The following is a 21,208-nucleotide window of genomic DNA, read 5'->3' as shown; positions in this document are numbered from 1 at the left end:
TATTTTAAAATTTTTTTACAAAGTATGAATCTCTAGATTTAGAAATAGTTGTCATGACTGGGGAAGGGAAAGACTTCTTAAATACACCAGTGTTGCATTAACTCGTTAGTAATACATACTTAGACATGTCGCACTACATAACCCCCAAAATCCATGTTTTAAAAAACCCCAAATTGAGAAAAAGATTTCTTCATACTAAGTCAATTCAGAAAAAAACAAAGTATCTGATTTCTAAAAGAGGAGTAACTTTCTAAGTTTTAAAAACAGAGAAGACAGTGACCATTTCAAATTTCCATACTATCCAAAATATAACCAAAATGAAGTGAGCAAATTGGGAAAGATAATTGTGATGAATTTGACAGTTTACTTATAAATGTATCAAGCAGACTGCTTACACACATATACACACATACATTAATAATCCAAAAAAGTAAGTGAATAAAAGGACATAGAATAGTGCCACAATAGCATTAAGTATGCAAAGAAACACATATAAAACTAACAATGTACCATTTTTACCATTAAGTTTTTTTTTTCTTTTTAAAGCCAAACTGTTTTTTCCTCTCCTTATGAAGTTCAGACTTCTTATAGAAAATTCAGAAAATTCAGAAAAAATATAAATGAAGGTAATTTCAAAAATCTTCCACATGAAAACAATTACTTTGAAAACACATGAGTATTTATATTTGATATGTATGTAATTCTGCATGCTAAATGAGGAAAACTTTGAAAGATCAGTAAGATTAACAACCCCCATTAATGGCAAGGGGGTTGACAATACGTTCTTATAAAACTGGCTGTACTACTGTACCACTCATTTGGAAATGTGTACTTCTTTCATTCAACAAATTGTGTTCCTACTATATGCCAAGTATTGTGCTAAGTGAGGATACAATAAAATTAAAATAAAATTTTAAAATTAAATCCACTTCTAAAAAAACTTACTGTTTAGAAGAAAAAATAAATAATAATGATATTAAAGAATGTCAGGTTCTATGATAGAGATATGCAAACGACACCTTAAATGATTCTCAAGATTATCTTATGTATTAGGTATTAGCGCAGTGTACCTTCTACCACCTTATATTAACGCTGAAAATTACCTTATCATTTTTAAACATGTTCAAAAAAAGAAAAGAGAGAAAGGAAAGAAGGTAGGTTCTAAATGAAAGCAGGTCGATTTACTGCCCTTATATATATTTTTTTTATTTTTCTTCAATTGATGTTAAATTTATATACACTGATTTACAATGAATATAGTTATAAAATTCAATGACTTTTAGAATATTTTCAAAAGGTATGTGAAAATGTTTACTGTAATATTTTTGTACCAATAGAAATATAAGATTACATTGTCCAAATATGCATTCAATGGATTACTACACTACCTTAAGAAATAAGGGAGGTCAAATTAACATGGATTATGAGCAATCTTTACTAAATATTAACTTAAAAATAGAATATAAAATCATACATATACCATGATTATAGGAAGTCAAAATGTTTACATGTAAACAATCATTTAAAAATCTGCAAAAATAAATATATTAGGTGGAAATAAATATATTAGGTGGGTGACATTTTTCCAGTCTTATCTATACTAAATAGTCTTTAAATTGTGAGGGTGGGGGAAAGGAGGGAAACAGAATTTGAGTCTCAGCAATGTAAATGTAAATGATAAAAACTTTCTTTGGCATACAGTCTAATACCAACTGTAAGAGCACAAAATTGTGAAGACATTCATCATGTAGTTTATATAAGCCTTCAGAACACCTTGTTCCCCAAGTGACACCAAAACACTGCAAAAACATATAAATTCTACTACACAAATTATCTGTATAACAAAAAAACTTCCAAGTCACAAATAATAACACTATCATCTTGCACAATACTTAAACCAATAAAGTTTAAACAACAAAGTTAAAACAATAAACCAAAATAATTTAAGAAACCAAACATACATGTCTTTATTAAACATGTTAAAACATCATATTTGAATCAATTATTTCTGTTCAACCAATACATTTAATATGTAAACTACAAAAACTGGAAAAATAATACAAAACAAGAAAGCACAGTGTTTCCTAGAAAACTTCCAGAGCAGAAACTAGGTTTTTGACTGGTTCCTAGCCATACTGCCTGGATGGTCCAGACCCTACTCCTTATACCACATATCCATGGACAATCGGAATACGGCAAGGATAACTAGTCAGAAATCTAAGAAACTGAGACAATCATGCTCTCTATTAGATTTAATGCTTTGATCTCAACTTATTTTAACACTTAACAATATGCATAATTTCACCAGTACTCAACAAGGGATTCATGGACAACAATTTTAAGTTACACAACTAAGCTCTACATAGATGAAAACACATAATGCTTTTAATTTATGCTCAGAAACATTATAAATATCACATTATAGAGATATTAGACATATTATTCTGGTTGCATATCCAACAAGAAGGACATTCAAATAATAAGGATAGCTTACCTATATGGCCAACTTTAATTTTAAACGGTACATCCAGTTGACTCTACAAAAAATACGCATATGTAAAATATTAGTACATATACAGTTCAACAAAACAGATGACTATTTGTTTCTTCCCAAAATTACTTAAGGGATTTAATTTAACTTACACCTTCTCTTTACCCTCAACAGTTATTTAAATTTATAAATACATAATTGCAATATTATCTTCAAATCCATAAAATTCAGACACTGATCACCTTAAAAGAACTACAAAAAAGTTCTACAGCAATCCTGACCCCTAAGTTACCCATACCAGAATCACTACAGCTTTTACACTGCTTGAAAAAAGGAAAAAGAAAGTGGGAAATTCCACTGTCAGTTTGTATTTGTAAGGAGATTAAACTCCATTTTGCAAAAAATATCCTCAAATAAATTTCTCCCCATTCAATTGGGAAAGGACAACCTTTTCAATAAATGGTGCTGGGAAAACTGGATATCCACTTGCAAAAGCATGCAGTTGGACCCTTATCTTATGCCATATACAAAAATTAACTCAGAATGAACCAAATACCTAACATAAGAACTAGAATTATAAAACCTTAGAAGAAAACAAAGGGTAAAATCTTCTGGACACTGGATTGGGCAATGATTTCTTGGATATCACATGAAAGGCACAGGCAACAACAACAATTAAAAAATGATGAAGTCAATTTCATTAAAATTAAAATTTTTTTGCATAAAAAAATTTTGTACATAACACTGTTAACAGAGGCATAAGACAGCCCACAAAATGGGAGAAAGTATTTGCAAATCATATCTTCTGATAAGGGGAAATATCCAAAATATATAAAGAACCGAAACTAAACCAAAAAAAACACACTTGATTAAAAAAAAATCAGCAATGCTTTTCAACAGACATTTCTCCAAAGAACATATAAAAATGGCCAATAAGCACACGAAAAGATGCTCAGCCTCACCAGTCATTAGAGAAGTGCAAGGAAAACCAAAACAATATACCACTTCACTCCCACTGGGATGGCTGTTATCAAAAACCAGAAAATAAATGTTGTCAAGGATGTGGAGAAATTAGAACCCTCATGCATTGCTGGTGGGAATTCAGGCATACCTCATTTTATTGCACTTTGCTTTGTTGGGGGGGGGGTTGTTTGTTTGTTTGTTTGTTTTTAACCAATTGAAGGTTTGTGGCAATTCTGTGTTAAGCAAGTCTATCAGCGCCACTTTCCCAATAGCGTTATTTTTTAATTGAGGTATGTAAACTGGTTTTTGAGAATACAGTATGAGTAAATATAATTTTTATATGCACTGGGAAACCAAAAAATTCAGGTGACTTGCTTTATTGCGATAGTATTCACTTTATTGCAGTGGACTGGAAATGAACCTGCAAAATCTCCAAGGTATGCCTGTGTAAAATGGTTCAACTGCTATGGAAAGCAGTGTGGCAGTTCCTGAAAAAGCTAAACATAAAATTACCAAATAATCCAGCAATTTCGCTCCTAAGTATTTACACACAGGAACTGAAGGCAAGGACTTGAACGGACATGTATGCTAATGTTCATTGCAGCATTAGTCACAAGAGACAAAAGGCAGAAACAACCCGTGTCCATCAACAGATAAATGGACAAAATGTGGCATATACATACATTGTTCAGCCAGATAAAGGAGTGATTTTCTGATAAATGCTACAATGTGGATGAACCTTGAAAGAATTATGATAAGTAAACAAGACACAAAATGACAAACATAGCATTATTCTATTTATATGAGGTACCTGGAATAGGCAAATTAAGACAGACAAAGTAGAAGTTAGCAAGGTATATGGAGAGAGGGAATGGGGAGTTAGGTATTTCTTACTGGTTACAGGGTTCCCCTTGGAGTATCAAAAATGTTTTAGAAATACATACTGATGACAGTTGTACAACACTGTAATTCATGCCACTGTATTCTACAGTAAAAAATGTTTTAAATGGTATTAGGAAAAAAAAAACCTGAAGATGACTGGAGAGGTAAATTAACAATCTAAAATGAAACCATATAGGAAGAGATAAATTTTAGAAATATTTTTAATGGGGAAAATTACACTGTCAGTTTGTACTTTTATGGAGATTAAAAGTCCATTTTGCACAATTCACATTTTACAAAAATTACTTTTTAAAATTTTTCTCAAACTTAAATAATTTAAGATGTTAAAGTAAATCAGCAAGAAGTCTATGTAGCTAACTGCACTAATACAACAATTTTTATAGTCAAAACCTACCAGGGCATTTTCTTTAATTTCAAGATTCTTCAGGGCCACAGCTCCTAAAAAGAAAAGATTATTAAAAAATAAAATTGAAATTTTCAAATAACTTTTATTTTAACAAGTTAGGTAAACTTCATTCCTAAATGTCATATTAAGGAAAATAATCATAAAAATGTGTATAACAGAAACAGAATCCAACTATGATTGTTGGCTCACCTTCATCCTTCAACTTAGTCTAAGTTTGTATGTCTGACAAAAACATCATTTACTATAAGTTCTGACCTCTACAGTTGTAGCTCACTGCTAATGAATACATTTTCATCAAAATTATACAAATAATATGAATTTACCAACACAGCATGATATAAGAAAATACAGGAAAAAATGAACTGTATTTAAATATATTTGTAATGAACAATTGCAAAGAAATTTTTAATCCATCAATGTGAGGTTAACGAGGATTTCCTAGAGATACTGGAACGTTGTCATATCTTGCTCTGTTTTAATTCTGCTACACAAAATGAATGCCTTCACTTTTAAGCAATAATTTGAATATGAGTAACTGCTGTCTAGACATTCACATAACGTCTGGGGAAAAAAACAAGAAATAAACATCAGTAAACATCTAATAAAGGTAAGTTGTACAATTAGACAAACTTATTGATCCATTGTGGTAGTGACCAATCAGTGAATGATATAGGTACATGGAGTATCACTTATTGTTTTTTCTACTGTAATGTTCAAATGTAGAGAGTAAACTTTTCATTTATGGATAATTCTTTGTACTGGCAGCCTTCAATATACTTTCTGCTCTGAATTTTTTTTTCAAATCAATATACTATGCAGGGGCTTCCCTGGTGGCGCAGTGGTTGAGAGTCCGCCTGCAGATGCAGGAGACACGGGTTCGTGCCCCGGTCCGGGAGGATGCCACATGCCGGGGAGCGGCTAGGCCCGTGAGCCATGGCCGCTGAGCCTGCGCGTCCGGAGCCTGTGCTCCGCAACGGGAGAGGCCACCACAGTGAGAGACCAGCGCGTACCGCAAAAAAAAAATAAAATAAAATAAAAGGAAGAAATAATCCCAAATCAACAACCTAAATTTGCATCTTAAAGAAACAGAAAAAGATTAACTACACCCAAAGCTACCAGAGGGAATTAAATAATAAAGTTTAGAACAGACATAAGCAAAACAAAGAACAGAAGACCAAGAGAAAACTGATGAAACTAAAAGCTCGAAACCACACATAGCTCAAAAGTGAAAGGATTAAAAAAGATTTCCCATGCAAATAATAACCAAGAGAGCAGAAATAGCTATACTGATATTAGACAAAACAGACTTTAAGTCAAAAGCTGTTACAACAAACAAAAAAGTTCAACAAAATTGATAAATCATTAGCTAACCTTACCAAGAAAAAGAGAGAGGAGTCAAATACAATTGACCCTTGAACAACACAGGTTTGAATTTTGTGGGTCCACTTACATGTGGATTTTTTTCCAATAAGTATGTACTTCAGTACTACATGATCCATAGATAGCTGAATCCGAGAATGTGAACCACAGATATGGAAGGCCAACTGTAAAGTTATATGCAGATTTTCGACTGTGGGGGGGTTCGATGCCCCTAACCCCTGCGTTGTTCAAGAGTCAACTGTAACTAAAATGAGAAATGAAGGAGGGGATAGTACTACCAATTTTACAAAAATAAAAAGGATTGTAAGAATACTATGAGCAGCTGTATGTCAACAAATTTGATAGCCTAGATAAAATGGATAAATTCCTAGAAACACTCACCCTACCACTAATGAATCATGAAGAAATGCATAATCTGAACAGATCTATAATTAGTAACGAGATTTCATCACTAATCAAAAACCTCCCCACAACAACAACAACAAAAGCCCAGGATCAGATAGTTTCTTCTCCAAGCATTTAAAAGAGAACACCAATCCTCCTCAAATTCTTCCCAAAAACTGAAGAGAAGGAAATACTTCCAAACTCAATATACAAGGTCAGCATTAATCTGATACCAAAGCCAGACAAAGATACCACAGGAAAAGTACATATCAATATCCCCCATGGATACTGAGGCAAAAATCCTCAACAGAATACTAGCAAACAAAATTCAATGGTACACTAAAAGAATTATATACCATTACTCAGTATAACATTCTAGGAATGGAAAGATGGTTCAATATACAAATTCAATCAATGTGATACACCTCATTAACAGAATGAAGGAAAAAACAGATCACCTCAACTGATGAAGAAAATGCATTCAAAAAAATTTCAACATTCTTTCATGATAAAAACACTCAAAAAGTTAGGAATTAAAGGAAACTGCCTCAATATATTAAGGCCATATATGAAAAGCCCACAATGAACATCGTACTCAATGGTGAAAGACAAGTCTTTTCCTCTAACATCAGGAACAAGATAAGGATGCCCACTTTTGCCACTTTTATTCAACATAGAAAGTCATAGCCAGAGCAATTAGGCAAGAAGAATAAATAAAAGGCATCCACATTGGAAAGAAAGAAGTAAATTTCTCTCTGTTCACAGACAGCATGATCTTACATGCAGAAAAACTTAAATATTCCACACACAAAAAAAACTGCTAGAATAAATGGATTCAGCATGTTGCTGGGTACACAATCAAAACACAAAAACCAGGGGCTTCCCTGGTGGCGCAGTGGTTGAGAGTCCGCCTGCCGATGCAGGGGACACGGGTTCATGCCCCGGTCTGGGAAGATCCCACATGCCGCGGAGCGCCTAGGCCCGTGAGCCATGGCCGCTGAGCCTGCGCATCTGGAGCCTGTGCTCCGCAACAGGAGAGGCCACAACAGTGAGAGGCCCGCGTACCGCAAAAAAAAAAAAAAAAAAAAAAGGCACAAAAATCAGTTGTTTCTATTCATTAACAATCAACAATTCAAGATGGAAATTAAGGAAAAAATTCCATTTACAATAGCGTCAAAAATAATAAAATGCTTAGGAATAAACTTAATGGGGGAGGGGGAGGGAAGGGAGAATGATTTATACCCCAAAACCTATAAAACATTGTTGAAATAAAGTAAAAACACATATAAATGGAAAGACATTCCATGTTCACAGACTGGAAGACAATATTGTTAAGATATCAGTACTACCCAAAGCAACCTACAGATTCAATGTAATCCACATTAAAATCCCATTGTTTTTTGCAGAAATAGAAAAATTCATATGGCATCTCAAAGGACCCACAAACAGTCAAAACAACCTTCAAAAGAAACTTGGCAGTCTCACATTTCCTGATTTCGAAATGTACTAACAAAAGCACAGTGATCAAAACAACATGGTGCTTGCTAAAAAGACAACATATGGAATGGGAGAATATATTTGCAAATGATGTGACTGACAAGGGGTTAATATCCAAAATATGCAAACAGCTCATACAACTCAATATCAAAAAAATAAACAATCCAATAAATAAAAATGGGTGGAAGACTTGAATAGACATTTTCCCAAAGGCAACATATGGATGGCTAATAGGCACATGAAAAGATTCTCAATATTTCTAATTATTAGAGAAATGCAAATCAAAAGCACAATGAGATATCACTTCACACCTGTCAGAATGGCTATCATCAAAAGTCTACAAACAACAATGTTGGAGAGGATATGGAGAAAAGGGAACCCTCATACACTGTTGGTGGGAATGTAATTGGTGCAGCCACAATGTAAAGCAGTATGGAGGTCCCTTAAAAAACTAAAAACAGAACTAGCATATGATCCAGCAATTCCACTCCTGTGTATATAGCCAGAAAAAAAGAAAACACTAATTCAAAAAAGATACATGCACCCCAATGTTCATAGTAGCGCTATTTACAATAGCCAAGGCATGGAAGCAACCCAAATGCCCATCAATAGGTGACTGGATTAAGATGTGACACACACACATACATACACACACACACACACACAATGGAATATTACTCAGCCATAAAAAGAATGAAACACGGCCATCTGCAGCAAGAAGGACAGACCTAGAGAATACTACGCTTAGTGAAAAAAGTCAGAGAAAGACAAACATTATACTATATCACTTATATATGGAATCTAAAAAATAATACAAATGAATGTACATACAAAACAGGTTCACAGACATAGAAAACAAACTTGTGGTTACCAAAGGGGAAAGGGACAGAAGGAGGGACAATTTTCGGGTATGGGATGAAGATATACAAACTGCTATATATAAAATAGATAAGAAACAAGGATTTACTATATAGCACAGGGAATTATACCCACTATCTTGTAATAACCTATAACAGAATATAATCTGCAAAAATAATGACTCACTATGCTGTACACCTGAAACTCACACAATATTGTAAATCAACTCTATTTCAATTAAAAACGAAACAAAATCCAGCATGGTGCTGGAACACAAAAACTTAGACCAATCGAATAGAGAGCCCAGAAATAAACCCTCACATATATAGTTAAACGATTATTGACAAGGCTACTGAGATCATTCAATTTGGAATTTGTCTTTTCAACACTATATCCAAACATTAACTCAAAGTGGATCAAAGACTTAAATGTCAGACCTAAAACTATAAAATTCTTAAAAGAAAGCATAGGTGAAAAGTTGCATGACCTCGATTTGGCAATGATTTCTTGGACATGACACCAAAAGCAACCACCACAAAAAATAGAAGATTTGGACTTCATCAAAATTAAAAATTTTTGTACATCATAGGACACTATCAACATTGAAAAGGCAACACATGGAACAGGAAATATCTACAAGTCACACATCTAATTCAGAATATATAAAGAGCTCCTACAACTCAACAACACAAAACCAAACAACCCAATTAAAAATGGCCAAAGATCTTGAACACATATTTTTCTAAAGAAGATATACAAATGGCCCATAAGCACAAGAAAAGATGTTCAAAATCACTAATCAATATTGAAGTGCAAATCAAAATGACAATGAGATGGCTCCTCACATCCATTAGGATGGCTACTATCAACAAAAGAAAGTAATGGCTTTCTGAGGATGCGGAGAAATTGGAACCCTTGTGCACCACTGGTGAGAATGTAAAACAGTGTGACTGCTATGGAAAGTAGTATCGTGGTCCCTGAAAAAATTAATTACCGTAAGACCCAGCAATTCCACTTGTGGGTATATACTAAAAATATTTGAAAGCAGGGACTCAAAGAGACATTTGTACACTCATGTTTGTAGCAGCATTATTCACAATAGCTAAAATGTTGAAACAACCACTGTGTCCACTGACAAATGAATGGAGAAAAAAAATGTGGTATATACATACAATGGGACATAATTCATGCTTAAAAATGAATGAAATTCTGACATATGCTATAACAGATTAACCTTGAAGACATTATGCTAAGTGAAATGTGTCAGACACAAAAGAACAAATATTGCATGATACCACTTACATGGGGTACCTAGAATAGTCAAATTCATAGAGGCACAAAATAGAATGGTGGTTGTCAGAGGCAGAGGGGAGGGAAAATGTGTAGTTACTGCTTAATGGGTATTACATATTAAAACTGTAACAGTATTACAGTTTTGCAAGACAAAAAGAGTTCCGGAGATGGATGTGGTGATGGTTACACAACAATGAGAATATACCTAATGCCACTGTACACTTAAAAATGGTTATGATAAATTTCACATTCTATGTATTTAACCACAATCTGTAATGGGGATGGGGGTGAAGGAGAAATGAAGTCTTTCTCAAACAAAAACGGATAGAATTTTTTGCCAGTGGACCTCCCTTGCAAGAAATGTAAAGTTTTCAGAGAGAAAGGAAATGACAGAGGTCAGAAACTCAGACCTACAAAAGCATTAGAGAAGGAATAAATTAAGGTAAAATTAAGCCTTTTATTTTCCTTATTCTTAAAGGTCTAATGGAAAATTGTTCTAAATAATAATAGCAACAGTACATTGAGTACAGTTTATGGATAAGTGAAATGAATAATAACAATGTTATGAAGGAGCAGAAGAAATGGAATGGAGTACTGTTATAAGATACCTCCACTATCCCTGAAGCAGGACAGTATTATCTGAAAGTGGACCTAGATTAGTTCTAAATTTTAAATGTATACTGCAATTTTAAGGCAACGACAAAAAAAAAAAAAAAACACTAAAGAAGTATAATTAATATGCTAGGAGAGAAGAAAAAAATTAAATCATATAAAATGCTCAACTAAAACCAGAGAAAGGCAGAAAAAGAGGGGGAGATTTTAAAAAGCAAAGACAGACATGCAACAAAAAGAGTTACAACTATGATAAGTATAAATGCATTAACCCAACTATATCAATAATCATTTTAAATTAAATGTGAATGGTCTGAACATACTAATTAAAAGAGACATGATAAGAGTGGATAAAAAAACAAACCCAACTACAAGGTGTCTACAAGAAACCCACTTTATTTTTAAATTATTTTTTATTGCGGTAACATTGGTTTGTAACATTATATAAGTTTCACGAGTACTAATTATTTTTCCACTTTTGTATAAAAGACAGCTTGCTCACCAACAAAAAGTTAGTTTCCAGTCATCACCATACAGTAGATCCCCTCTACCCATTTTGCCCTCCCCGCAACCCCTATCCCTCTGGTAACCATTACCCTATTCTCTGTATCTACATATTTGTTATTTGATTGGTTTGGTTTCTTCATTTACTTTGGTTTTGGTTTTTTTTGTTTGTTTTGTTTTTAAGTTTTTGGCCACACCACACAGCATGAGGGATCTTAGTTCCCTGACAAGGGATTGAACCCATGCCCCCTGCAGTGGAAGCATGGAGTCCTAACCACTGGACTGCCAGGGAAGTCCCTGTTTGTTTTTTTTACTCCACATATGAGTGAAATATAGCATTTGTCTGTCTCCATCTGACTTATTTCAGTTAACAAAATACTCTCAAGGTCCAACCATGCTGCCACAAGTGGCAAGACAAGAAACCAATGCTAAATATAAAGACACAAATTAAAAATAAAGGGATATAACAAATTTATAGAACATTTCATCCAACAGCAGCAGATTACATATTCTTCTCAAGCTCACACAGAACATTCACCAAGATAAGTCATACTCTGGGCCATAAAACATACCTTAACAAATTTAAAGGAACAGAAGTCATACAAAGTTTGCTTTCAGAACACAATGGAATTAAACTAGAAATCGTAATGATTTCTGGAGGAAAGCTGGAAAATCCCCAAATATCTGAAGATTAAATAAACACTAGCTTTAAATAACGCATAAGTCAAAGAAGCAGTCTCAAAAGAAATTCGTAAAATATTTTGAGTCAAATGAAAATATGACTTATCAACATTTGTGACATGCAGCAAAAGCAGGGCTTAGAGGGAAATTTATACCATCGAATGCATATACTAGAAAAGGAGAAAGATCTAAAACCAATAATCTAAGCTTCCACCTTAGGAAACTAGAAAAAGAAGAGCAAAGTAAATCCTAAGTAAGAAGAAAAGAAATCATAAGAATTAGAGCAGAAGTCAATGTAATTCAATACAGAAAATCAATAGAGATTTCAATGAAACCAAAAGCTGGTTCTTTGAAAAGATCAAAAAAACTGGTAACTCTCTAACCATGTTAACTAAGAAGAAAGAGAAAAGACACAAATTACTAGTATCAGAAATGAAAGGAAGGGCCATCACTACCGATCCCACGGACATTAAAAGGTTAGTAAAGAAATATTATAAACACACCCACAAATGTTATAACTTAGATGAAATGTACCAATTCCTTGAAAAATACACTCTACAAAAACACATACAAGAAAAAAATCATCTAAATAGGCCTATATCTATAAAAGAAACTGAATCAATAATAATCTTTCAAAACTGAAAGCATAATGCCCAGATGGTTTCACTAATGTTCTACCAAATATTTAAGGAAAAAATGACACTAATTCCTTACAATCTCTTCCAGATAACATATGAACATTTCTAACTCATCTATGAGGTCAGTATTACCCTAATAGCAAAACCAGATGAAAATATTACAAGAAAGAAAAACTACTGACCAATATCTTTCATGAACATAGATGCAAAAATCCTCAATAAAATATCAGAAAATTGAATCCAACAATGTATAAAAATAATAAGACTATGGTGAAGTGGGATTAATTCCAGGCATTAAAGCCTTGTTCCACATTCAAAAATCAATGCAATCCTATGGCTCATAGAAAAATCCTATGATCATATCAGTAGATGCAGAAAAATCACTTTACAAAATCCAACACACATTCTTGAACAAAACCTCTCAGCATACCAGAAATAGAGGTATGTATGGTAGAAAAAGTAGTAATAATGGATGTCTCTGGGGGTGTGGGCAAGCAAACTTTTGGGCATGATGGATATGTTCATTAGCTTGATCATGATGATGATTTCCTAGGTGAACACATATGTTAAGATTTATCAAATTGTAGACTTTAAATATGTGCATTTTACCATATGTCAATTATGCCTCAATGAAACTGTTAATATCCAATTAATGGTAGAACCTAGATTGTGGGTATATGGATATAGACTGTAAAATCTTGTAACACTGATGTATGTTTGACTACTTGTCATAATAAAATGTTCCCTTTCAACTCTAAAGTTTTATGAAAGTATATTAGAATGTAACCAAGCAGGACCCTATGAGGCCTTTCCAGGATAGACACCCACCCATGTCCTCCGCCTGCCTTTTGTCTGTAGAAAAACTTTAGTCAAAGAATAAATTTAATCAGAGAAGTGAGAAAATGCAGAAAGAAAGGAAAACAGTCAAGCAAGACAAAATAATAATAGTTAGACATTAACAAAGTCAAGGACTTTTAGTTCCTCCTCAAAAGCTATAGATAATATTCTGAGCCATGTCCTTTGAGCTGTTTTGCAGATACTGAAACCCCCACCAGGTGGAAGAAGTTAACTGTATGCTGCCCACAATCACAGAGACCCCAGACTGGTTGGAACCTCCAGGTTGATGATGCTGACTCTCAATAACCTCACCACCAACCAATCAGAAGAATGTCCACGAGCTGTTCACATACCCCACAAATCCCTCCTTCACCCTGTCTTTATAAACCTTTCCCTGAAAGCCTTTGGAGAGTTCAGGTCTTTTAAGCACTAGCCGCCCTGGACTCCTTGCTTGGCGCCCTGCAATAAATGCTGCACTTTCTTTTACCACAATCCGGTGTCAGTAGATTGGCTTTACTGCATGCCAGCAAGCAGACGGAAATTTGGTTCGGTTACAAGAACATAAAAGAAAAACCAATATTTAATTGGTAATTCCACTAGGCAATCATTTGTTTGGTTTCCCAGTATATTCCTATCACAGAAGAATGACTTCTTAAAATCAGGAACTGTGCCCTGGCTGAATCTTCATCTTCCTATAGAGTTACTGTTATACTGGGGGTATGCATTAAGAGGCCACTGAATATAAGACTATATATAAAGAGAAAACTGAGAGATTAACATTTCAAAAACAGAATATGCAAGTTAGTTTAAGAAAAAGAAGAAGAAATCTGAGTTTCTAATGTTACATAAAGATGTCAGGCATAACAAAATTTTTTAATTTGCCCAAGTACTGTAATTCTGGAGCAAACAAAGAGAAAGTGAGAAGGAAAACCATAACATTAAGAGGTACGTTCTATGTTACAAATGATAATTCTATCATACAAGCCACACTTACTATTACTTCTGCCCCTGAATTTCTAGTATTTTTTGCCCTGAAAGTGCTCTTCAAATGCACCCAGTTGTACATCACAATCCCCTGTGTCATTTGTTTTAAAAAAAACTTTTTTGGTGTCCTACTCTAGATAAATGAATTATAATGTCTGGGAAGTGGTTCCAAAAAAATCTATATTTCTAACAAGCATGTATGACTGATTCTGATGCAGCCTAGCTCTTGAAGGAAATATTAAATGCTAGATGGTTTAGCAAAGTAGGGAGGAGAACTTCAGCTGAAGTCTATGAAGTATCAATATTACCACCTCCCTAAATAGGTGATACACAGGAAGGGTGTAAGGGTGTAAATAACACTGTATAAAAAGTATACTTTACCAACATCAGAATTTGCCAAGAGTTTGAGAAAAAACTCAATTCGTCTTTCTCCTTCCACAAAATAGATGTTTCTGGCACTCAGTCTACATACTGTACAGGACCCAGTACAGTAGCACTGTTCTGCTGCATTATAATTAGTTTTTGTAAACTCCATTCATATATAACAATGTTTCTAAGGAAAAATGAATTCTAATTTCTAAAGAGCCATCTCTGAAACAAATTTTCCATTATTAGATATGAAACTATCTATTTAACTCCTGTATACTAATTCATACTATTCATATGCCAATAGTGAAATTGGCTGGATTATTACACAGAAACCTAGCAAAACCATACATTTAAAACTAATAGATCCTTCTGATATTAGACCATAAAATATTAAGCCCATCATCTTAACATTTTTCATATGTAGCATTTAGCTTCTATTATTGAAATTTTCAAAGAATTTTTTAATCCTCTAAGTTTATCAAAAAAGTATTGCTTTGGGCTTCCCTGCTGGTGCAGTGGTTGAGAGTCCACCTGCTGATGCAGGGGACACGGGTTCGTGCCCCGGTCCGGGAAGATCCCACATGCCGCGGAGCGGCTGGGCCCGTGAGCCATGGCCGCTGAGCCTGCGCGTCCGGAACTTGTGCTCCGCAACGGAAGAAGCCACAACAGTGAGAGGCCCACGTACCGAAAAAAAAGAAAAAGCTATTGCTTTTTAAATTCTCCAAGAATTTTTTTAAATTCTAGCTGTTATTCAAAGCTTCATTTAACAAAATATAACCAGCTTTGATACATAAAACACTAACACATTATTTTTTAAATGTGGTAAACACCAAAATTAGAGGGATCACACTACCTGATTTCAAGACACTATAAAGTTACAGTTATCAAGATAAGCATGGTATAGGTGAACAGATGGACACACAGATCATTGAAACAGATACAGTTCAAAAATAAACCCACAAAATATAAAGTCTACTGATATTTTTATAAACGTTCAAAGATAATTCGATGGAGAAAGGATATTCTTTTAAGCAACTCGTGCTAGAAAAATTGGACATTTGTATCGACATGCAAACAAAGGAACCCCAACCTTCAACCTATACTGCACTTTATACAAAAATGGATCAGAAATTTTACATTTACAAAAATGTAAAATATAAAATTATAAAACTTCTGGAACAAAACAGAGAAAATCTTTGTGACTTTGGGTTAGGAAAAGACTTCACAGATACAACTGACTCATAAAAAGCAAGACATTGGGACTTCTCTGGTGGCGCAGTGGTTAAGAATCTGCCTGCCAATGCAGAGGACACAGGTTCGAGCCCTGGTCGGGGAAGATCCCACATGCTGTGGAGCAACTAAGCCCATGTGCCACAACTGCTGAGCCTGTGCTCTACAGCCTTTGAGCCACAACTACTGAAGCCCACGTGCCCAGAGCCAGTGCTCCACAACAAGAGAAGCCAACGCGATGAGAGGCCCGTGCACTGCAATGAAGACCCAACATAGCCAAAAATAAATTAAAAGGAAAAAAAAAAAAAAAAAAAGGCATGACATAAAAATTTTTTGATAAACTGGAATTGATCAAAATTTTAAACTTTTATTTTGCGAAAGTAGACTTGGAAAAGACTGAGAGAAAGTATTTTTAAATCATGTATCTTACAAAGGACTTGTATCCATAATATTTAAAGAACTTTCAATACTCAACAATAAAAAAACACTTTGGAAAAGAGTTTGGAAGTTCTTCAAAAAGTCTAAAAAAGTTACCATATGACTCAGAAATTCCACTTCTAGGTATATACCCAAGAGCATTTAAAATATATGCTCATGAAAAACTTGTACATGAATGTTCACAGCAGCATTACTCATAAAAGGAAAAATAATAATTTAAATGTCCATCAACTGATGAACGGATAAACAAAATGAGTTATATCCATATAATGGAATATTAGTCACAAAAAAGAATGAAATACTGATACACGCTACAATATAAACGAACCTTGAAAATATAAGATTAAGGGAAAGAAGCCAGAAAAAGAGGCCATGTATATTGTGATTCCACTTATTTAGTTATTTTATTTTACTTATTTTTGGCTGCGTTGGGTCTTTGTTGCTGTGCGCGGGCTTTCTCTACTTGTGGGAAGCAGGGGCTACTCTTCGTTGCGGTGCGTGGACTTGTCATTGCAGTGGCTTCTCTTGTTGCCGAGCGCAGGCTCTAAGCGCGCGGGCTTCAGTAGTTGTGGCTCACGGGCTCTAGAGTGCAGGCTCAGTAGTTGTGGCACACGGGCTTAGCTGCCCCGTGGCAGGTGGGATCTTCCCGGACCAGGGATTGAACCCATGTCCCCTGCATTGGCAAGTGGATTCTTAACCACTGCGCCACCAGGGAAGTCCCTGTGATTCCAGTTAAATGAAATGTCCAGAATTGGCAAATCCACAGAAGACAGAAAGTAGATTAGTGGTTGCCAGAGGAAGGGTGGGGATAAATCTGTACTGCCTGTTTATAGGTATAAGATTTATTTTTGGAGTGTTGAAAATGTTCCGGAATTAGATGGTGGTGACAGTTGCACTATTTTGTGGCTATACTAAAAAACACTGAATTGTACATTTTAAAAGGGTGAATTTAATGGTATGTGAATTAAATCTCAACAGAAAAACAATCCAATTTAAAGTGAGTAAGATTTGAACAGACATTTCACCAACAGAAATATACAAACAGCAAGGAATAACATGAAAAGATGCTCACTAAGATGCCCTCAATCACTAAGGAAATACAAATGAAAACCACAATGCTTTACCACTATTTACCTATTAGAAAAGCTAAAAAAAAGAAAAGTGTTTTAAATGACAATACTAAGTGCTAGTGAGAGTGTAGAGCAACTAAACACCCATACAGTGCTAGTGAGATAGCAAAATGGTATAGCCACTTGAAAAGCAGTTCCATAGTTTCATATAAATTAAGTATTCCCTTACCATGGAACCTCAAAATCCCAAAAAGAAATAAAAATTTATGTCCACACAAAAATATACACATGAATGTTTACAGTAGCTCTATTCATAATCACCAACAACTGAAATGTCCCTGAACTGGGGAACAGATAAACATTTACAGGACTTCGATACAATAAAATATTACTCAAAAATATAAGAATGAAATACTGATGCATGCAACACATGGATGCCTCTCAAATTCATTTGTGTAAGTGAAAGGAGTGAAATTAAGAAATCAGACCCCAAAAGCTACATACCACATAATTCCGTTTATACGGCACTCTAGAAACTGTAGGGATGGAAACAGATCGGGGTTGCCAGGAGAAGGGATGGGGGTTGGGTGGGAGACTACAAAGGGGCAGCAGAGGAAATTTTGAGGTCTTCGTGTAATTTTGCTGAATCAAGATTGTGGTGGTGGATACTTGCTTCCTTGCATTTGTCAAGACTGACAGAACTGTACATCACAAGAGTGAATTTAGTGTATGCAAATTTTAAATGAACAAATTTGTTGATAAATCACACTCCACACAAAGCTCCACCTTGAATGTAGAAGCCATTTTCCAGTATAGGTCAAAGCACCACACAATGTTCTCAAGGCTTCCTAATGAGGTAGGTGGAGACCAGTTTTATCATTTATATTTCGCAAATGAGAAGCAACACAGATTAAACCATCTGCAAATTTCTGGTACTAGTCAGAGTGATGAGCTAGCATTTATGTCCTTAGTTCTTGTAGTCCCACTCTCTATCAAGGTACTAGATGCCAACAGTAGTAACAAGAGGTTTTCTTTATCAAACTAAATTATCTATTTACACTATTTCATAAAGGAGAAATATTAAGATAAATAAGTACTTTAGAAGAAGGCTGCAGGGGCATATTCAAGAACAGTAAAATTTTAAAAAAAGAAACAATATACTACTCACACACAAAAATTAACTCTAGCTTTGGCCTGGGAGACGCATTTCATAAAGAAAAGGAATCTAATTTCTAATGGGTGTTTAAAATAGATAAAAGTATAATACAAAAACAGTGGAAGCACTAAAAATGAAACTCCAAAAAAGGAAGCGCACCAGAATAAACGGACACAAAGTAAAGCGTCGGTCCTTCACCATCTCAGCAACCTAAGGTCAGGTTCATTCCCGTCTTTTGTAGGTCTGAGATGCTGCACAGCGCACCTAGTTTCTTAAAAAATTCAGTAACTCACTGTTATCCACAAAACCCCAAAGCCTTAACAAGCGTGACACCCTGCTCAGGTCTTGAATTGAAAACACACAACAAACAGTTCGAGTAATTATGACCAGGAGTTTTCACTCTGTGTTATCAGCCGAACCCAGGCGAGTCACCGGGACTCCAGGTGGTGAGGCCGGAAAGGGGAGCCGAGAAACCAGCACGGTTTAGCGGTACCCGGAGACTGGGCGAGGAAGGAAGAGGGCGTCTTCGGTCACAGCACCTTGCTTTCACGTGCGAGGCGGCGTGCGACACTCCGTGGGCTGCCCGGGGCCTCCGTCACAACCCAAGGGGGGTGGGGAATGACAGGCACCAGACCAAGTCCAGGTGTGTCTCGTGGCCGCCCCTCGCCCAGCACAGCTGAAACCGGACCGCGAGAGGCAGAAAAGGGCGCCTCTGTGGAATGTGAACTCCAGACCCCTGGAGTCCACTGCGGGTCCCCTCAGCGGAAAAAGGGGGCCCTTTTCATCCCGCACCCGAGACCCCACTCCCCTCCGGCAAAAAAATAACTTGCCGGCGGAGGCCCCGCAACTGCCGCCCGGCTCTATGTAATCTGACCCAAACGAGGGCGGCGGCAGGTGGCAGCGAGGGGCCCGAGGCCCCACGGAGGCAGGGCCGGGCTCCGGTAACTGGATCCCGGGAGGGAGGCGAAATGGAGGGGCAGCGGCGGTCTCGTTACCTGCCCAGATGCCCAGATTGAGCTGGGACTTGTCCAGGTTCACCACATAGTCCCCCAAGAAGCGGTTCAACACGTCCACGACCACCGACTCGAACACCATTTTTCTCAGCCGCGGTGGACGCGGCGCTCCTTCTTCGTGCGCCTGCCCTCCCGCGCACTGGCTCCTGGGCGGCTCCGACCGCGAGTCCGGACGCTCAGCCCCGCCGCGAGCCCTACTAGAGGCGGAGGCGGCAGCTCGCGCGACGCATGCGCAGCTCAGGCTCCAGGGTTGGGTCTGAGCGCGAGGGCCCGAAGGGTGGTAGGGCGGCTGCGCGGCCGCATCTTCTACGCGTTCCCCGGTCGGGCCGAGCGCCGCTCCTCTTTCTCCTCAGCCCCTCCTCCTCCCCCCATCGCCTGGCAACGGGACGGGTACCTGGAGTTCCCAGGCGTTTTACGACCCCGCCCCACCGGCAGTCCGGAGCCGGGAGTGGAGACGAGGACGGGACGCCAGGGGTCGCAGTGGTTACTCCGGGCCAGGAACGCCCCGCCCCTAAGCGAGGAGACACGCCCCCACCCGGGCGGGGAGGTCCTAAACCTAAGTAAAGCAGGCGTCCGATTCTAGCTTCTTCCCTGTTAGGCTCGAGGCGTCCCGAGGTGGTCCCATGGAGCGCCCACTTATTATTACAGGTTTGCAGGTACAGGCAGAGCCCGGGCATTGCCGGCTTCCTGGGTCCGACCCCCCTCAATGTCTCGGTGCCTGTAACTGCCCCGCCCGGTCCTCCGAGCGCTTGGCGAGGACGCGCCGTTCCAGAGAGGGAAGTAAAAGAGTAAACTCTGGGTTGTAATTCCACGCCCCCTTCCCTGCGTCTGAGATCACACTCTTTTTTGGTCAAGTTATGTAGACGGAGCCGCCTTTCATCCTTTAGAGAGTCAACCCGTCCGGAAGCTGCGGAGCGCCTTCTGAAAAATACTTAGATACCCCTGAGCTTACACAGAATGGCTGACCTTAATAGAGCGCTTTCAGACCCACTCCCACCCCCGCGTTTGGTCTTATATAGAAATAGGGCCAAAGGCCTGAGGTCACAGAGACGCTGGATGTGAAGTTTGGAGAACTATAATTAATAAACCTCTTAAGGATTTAAGATGTAGGGGTGTAGTTTAAACTTTTTCTTTCTGCATGACAAATGATGACTATTAATTCTTATATCATTTTAGCACATTTTGTGTATAGTCATCCAGACTTTTTAAGGTTTAAAGGTTTTCCTTTGCAAGTAGAATGCCTGGCAAATACAGTGTAAAATCTTATATTTACATGAGTTTATGAATTATTTTTATATAATCTCATATTTGAAGGGCCTTTATTATGTCACAATTCAGTCTCTCGGTCTTTAAGATAATGAAGCTGCAATGCTAGGGATTCGGCCAAGGTGACACAACTAATTTTCTGCAGAAACAGATGGAACCTGTTACTTCTGGCTGACTCCACTCCACCATCCCACCTGCTCCTCTTGCATTTGGCTAATGACATTGGAAATCCACT

At 36.9% G+C, this 21,208-nt stretch overlaps 1 protein-coding gene across 3 annotated transcripts in view; it reads right to left on the bottom strand.

Moving 5' to 3' along the window:
* The window catches only part of VPS13A (vacuolar protein sorting 13 homolog A), a 257,157-nt gene extending 237,040 nt beyond the window's left edge, over nt 1-20,117 (bottom strand). For 2 of the 3 annotated variants that reach the window (XM_060102347.1, XM_060102348.1), the window contains exons 1-3: nt 19,690-20,116; nt 4,752-4,795; nt 2,495-2,537 (exon numbers count right to left, since the gene is read on the bottom strand). In XM_060102347.1, coding sequence (XP_059958330.1) covers nt 2,495-2,537; nt 4,752-4,795; nt 19,690-19,789 — 187 coding nt within the window. In that variant the 5' untranslated portion in view covers nt 19,790-20,116. Of the gene's footprint in view, nt 1-2,494; nt 2,538-4,751; nt 4,796-19,689 lie in introns of all 3 variants that reach the window. The other variant, XM_060102349.1, reaches the window with a different exon arrangement.
* Nucleotides 20,118-21,208: the final 1,091 nt, after the last annotated feature.

Source organism: Mesoplodon densirostris, chromosome 6 (genome assembly GCF_025265405.1).
Source record: "Mesoplodon densirostris isolate mMesDen1 chromosome 6, mMesDen1 primary haplotype, whole genome shotgun sequence".
Classification (NCBI taxonomy): domain Eukaryota; kingdom Metazoa; phylum Chordata; class Mammalia; order Artiodactyla; family Ziphiidae; genus Mesoplodon; species Mesoplodon densirostris.
This window is presented reverse-complemented; position numbering and strand designations above follow the sequence as displayed.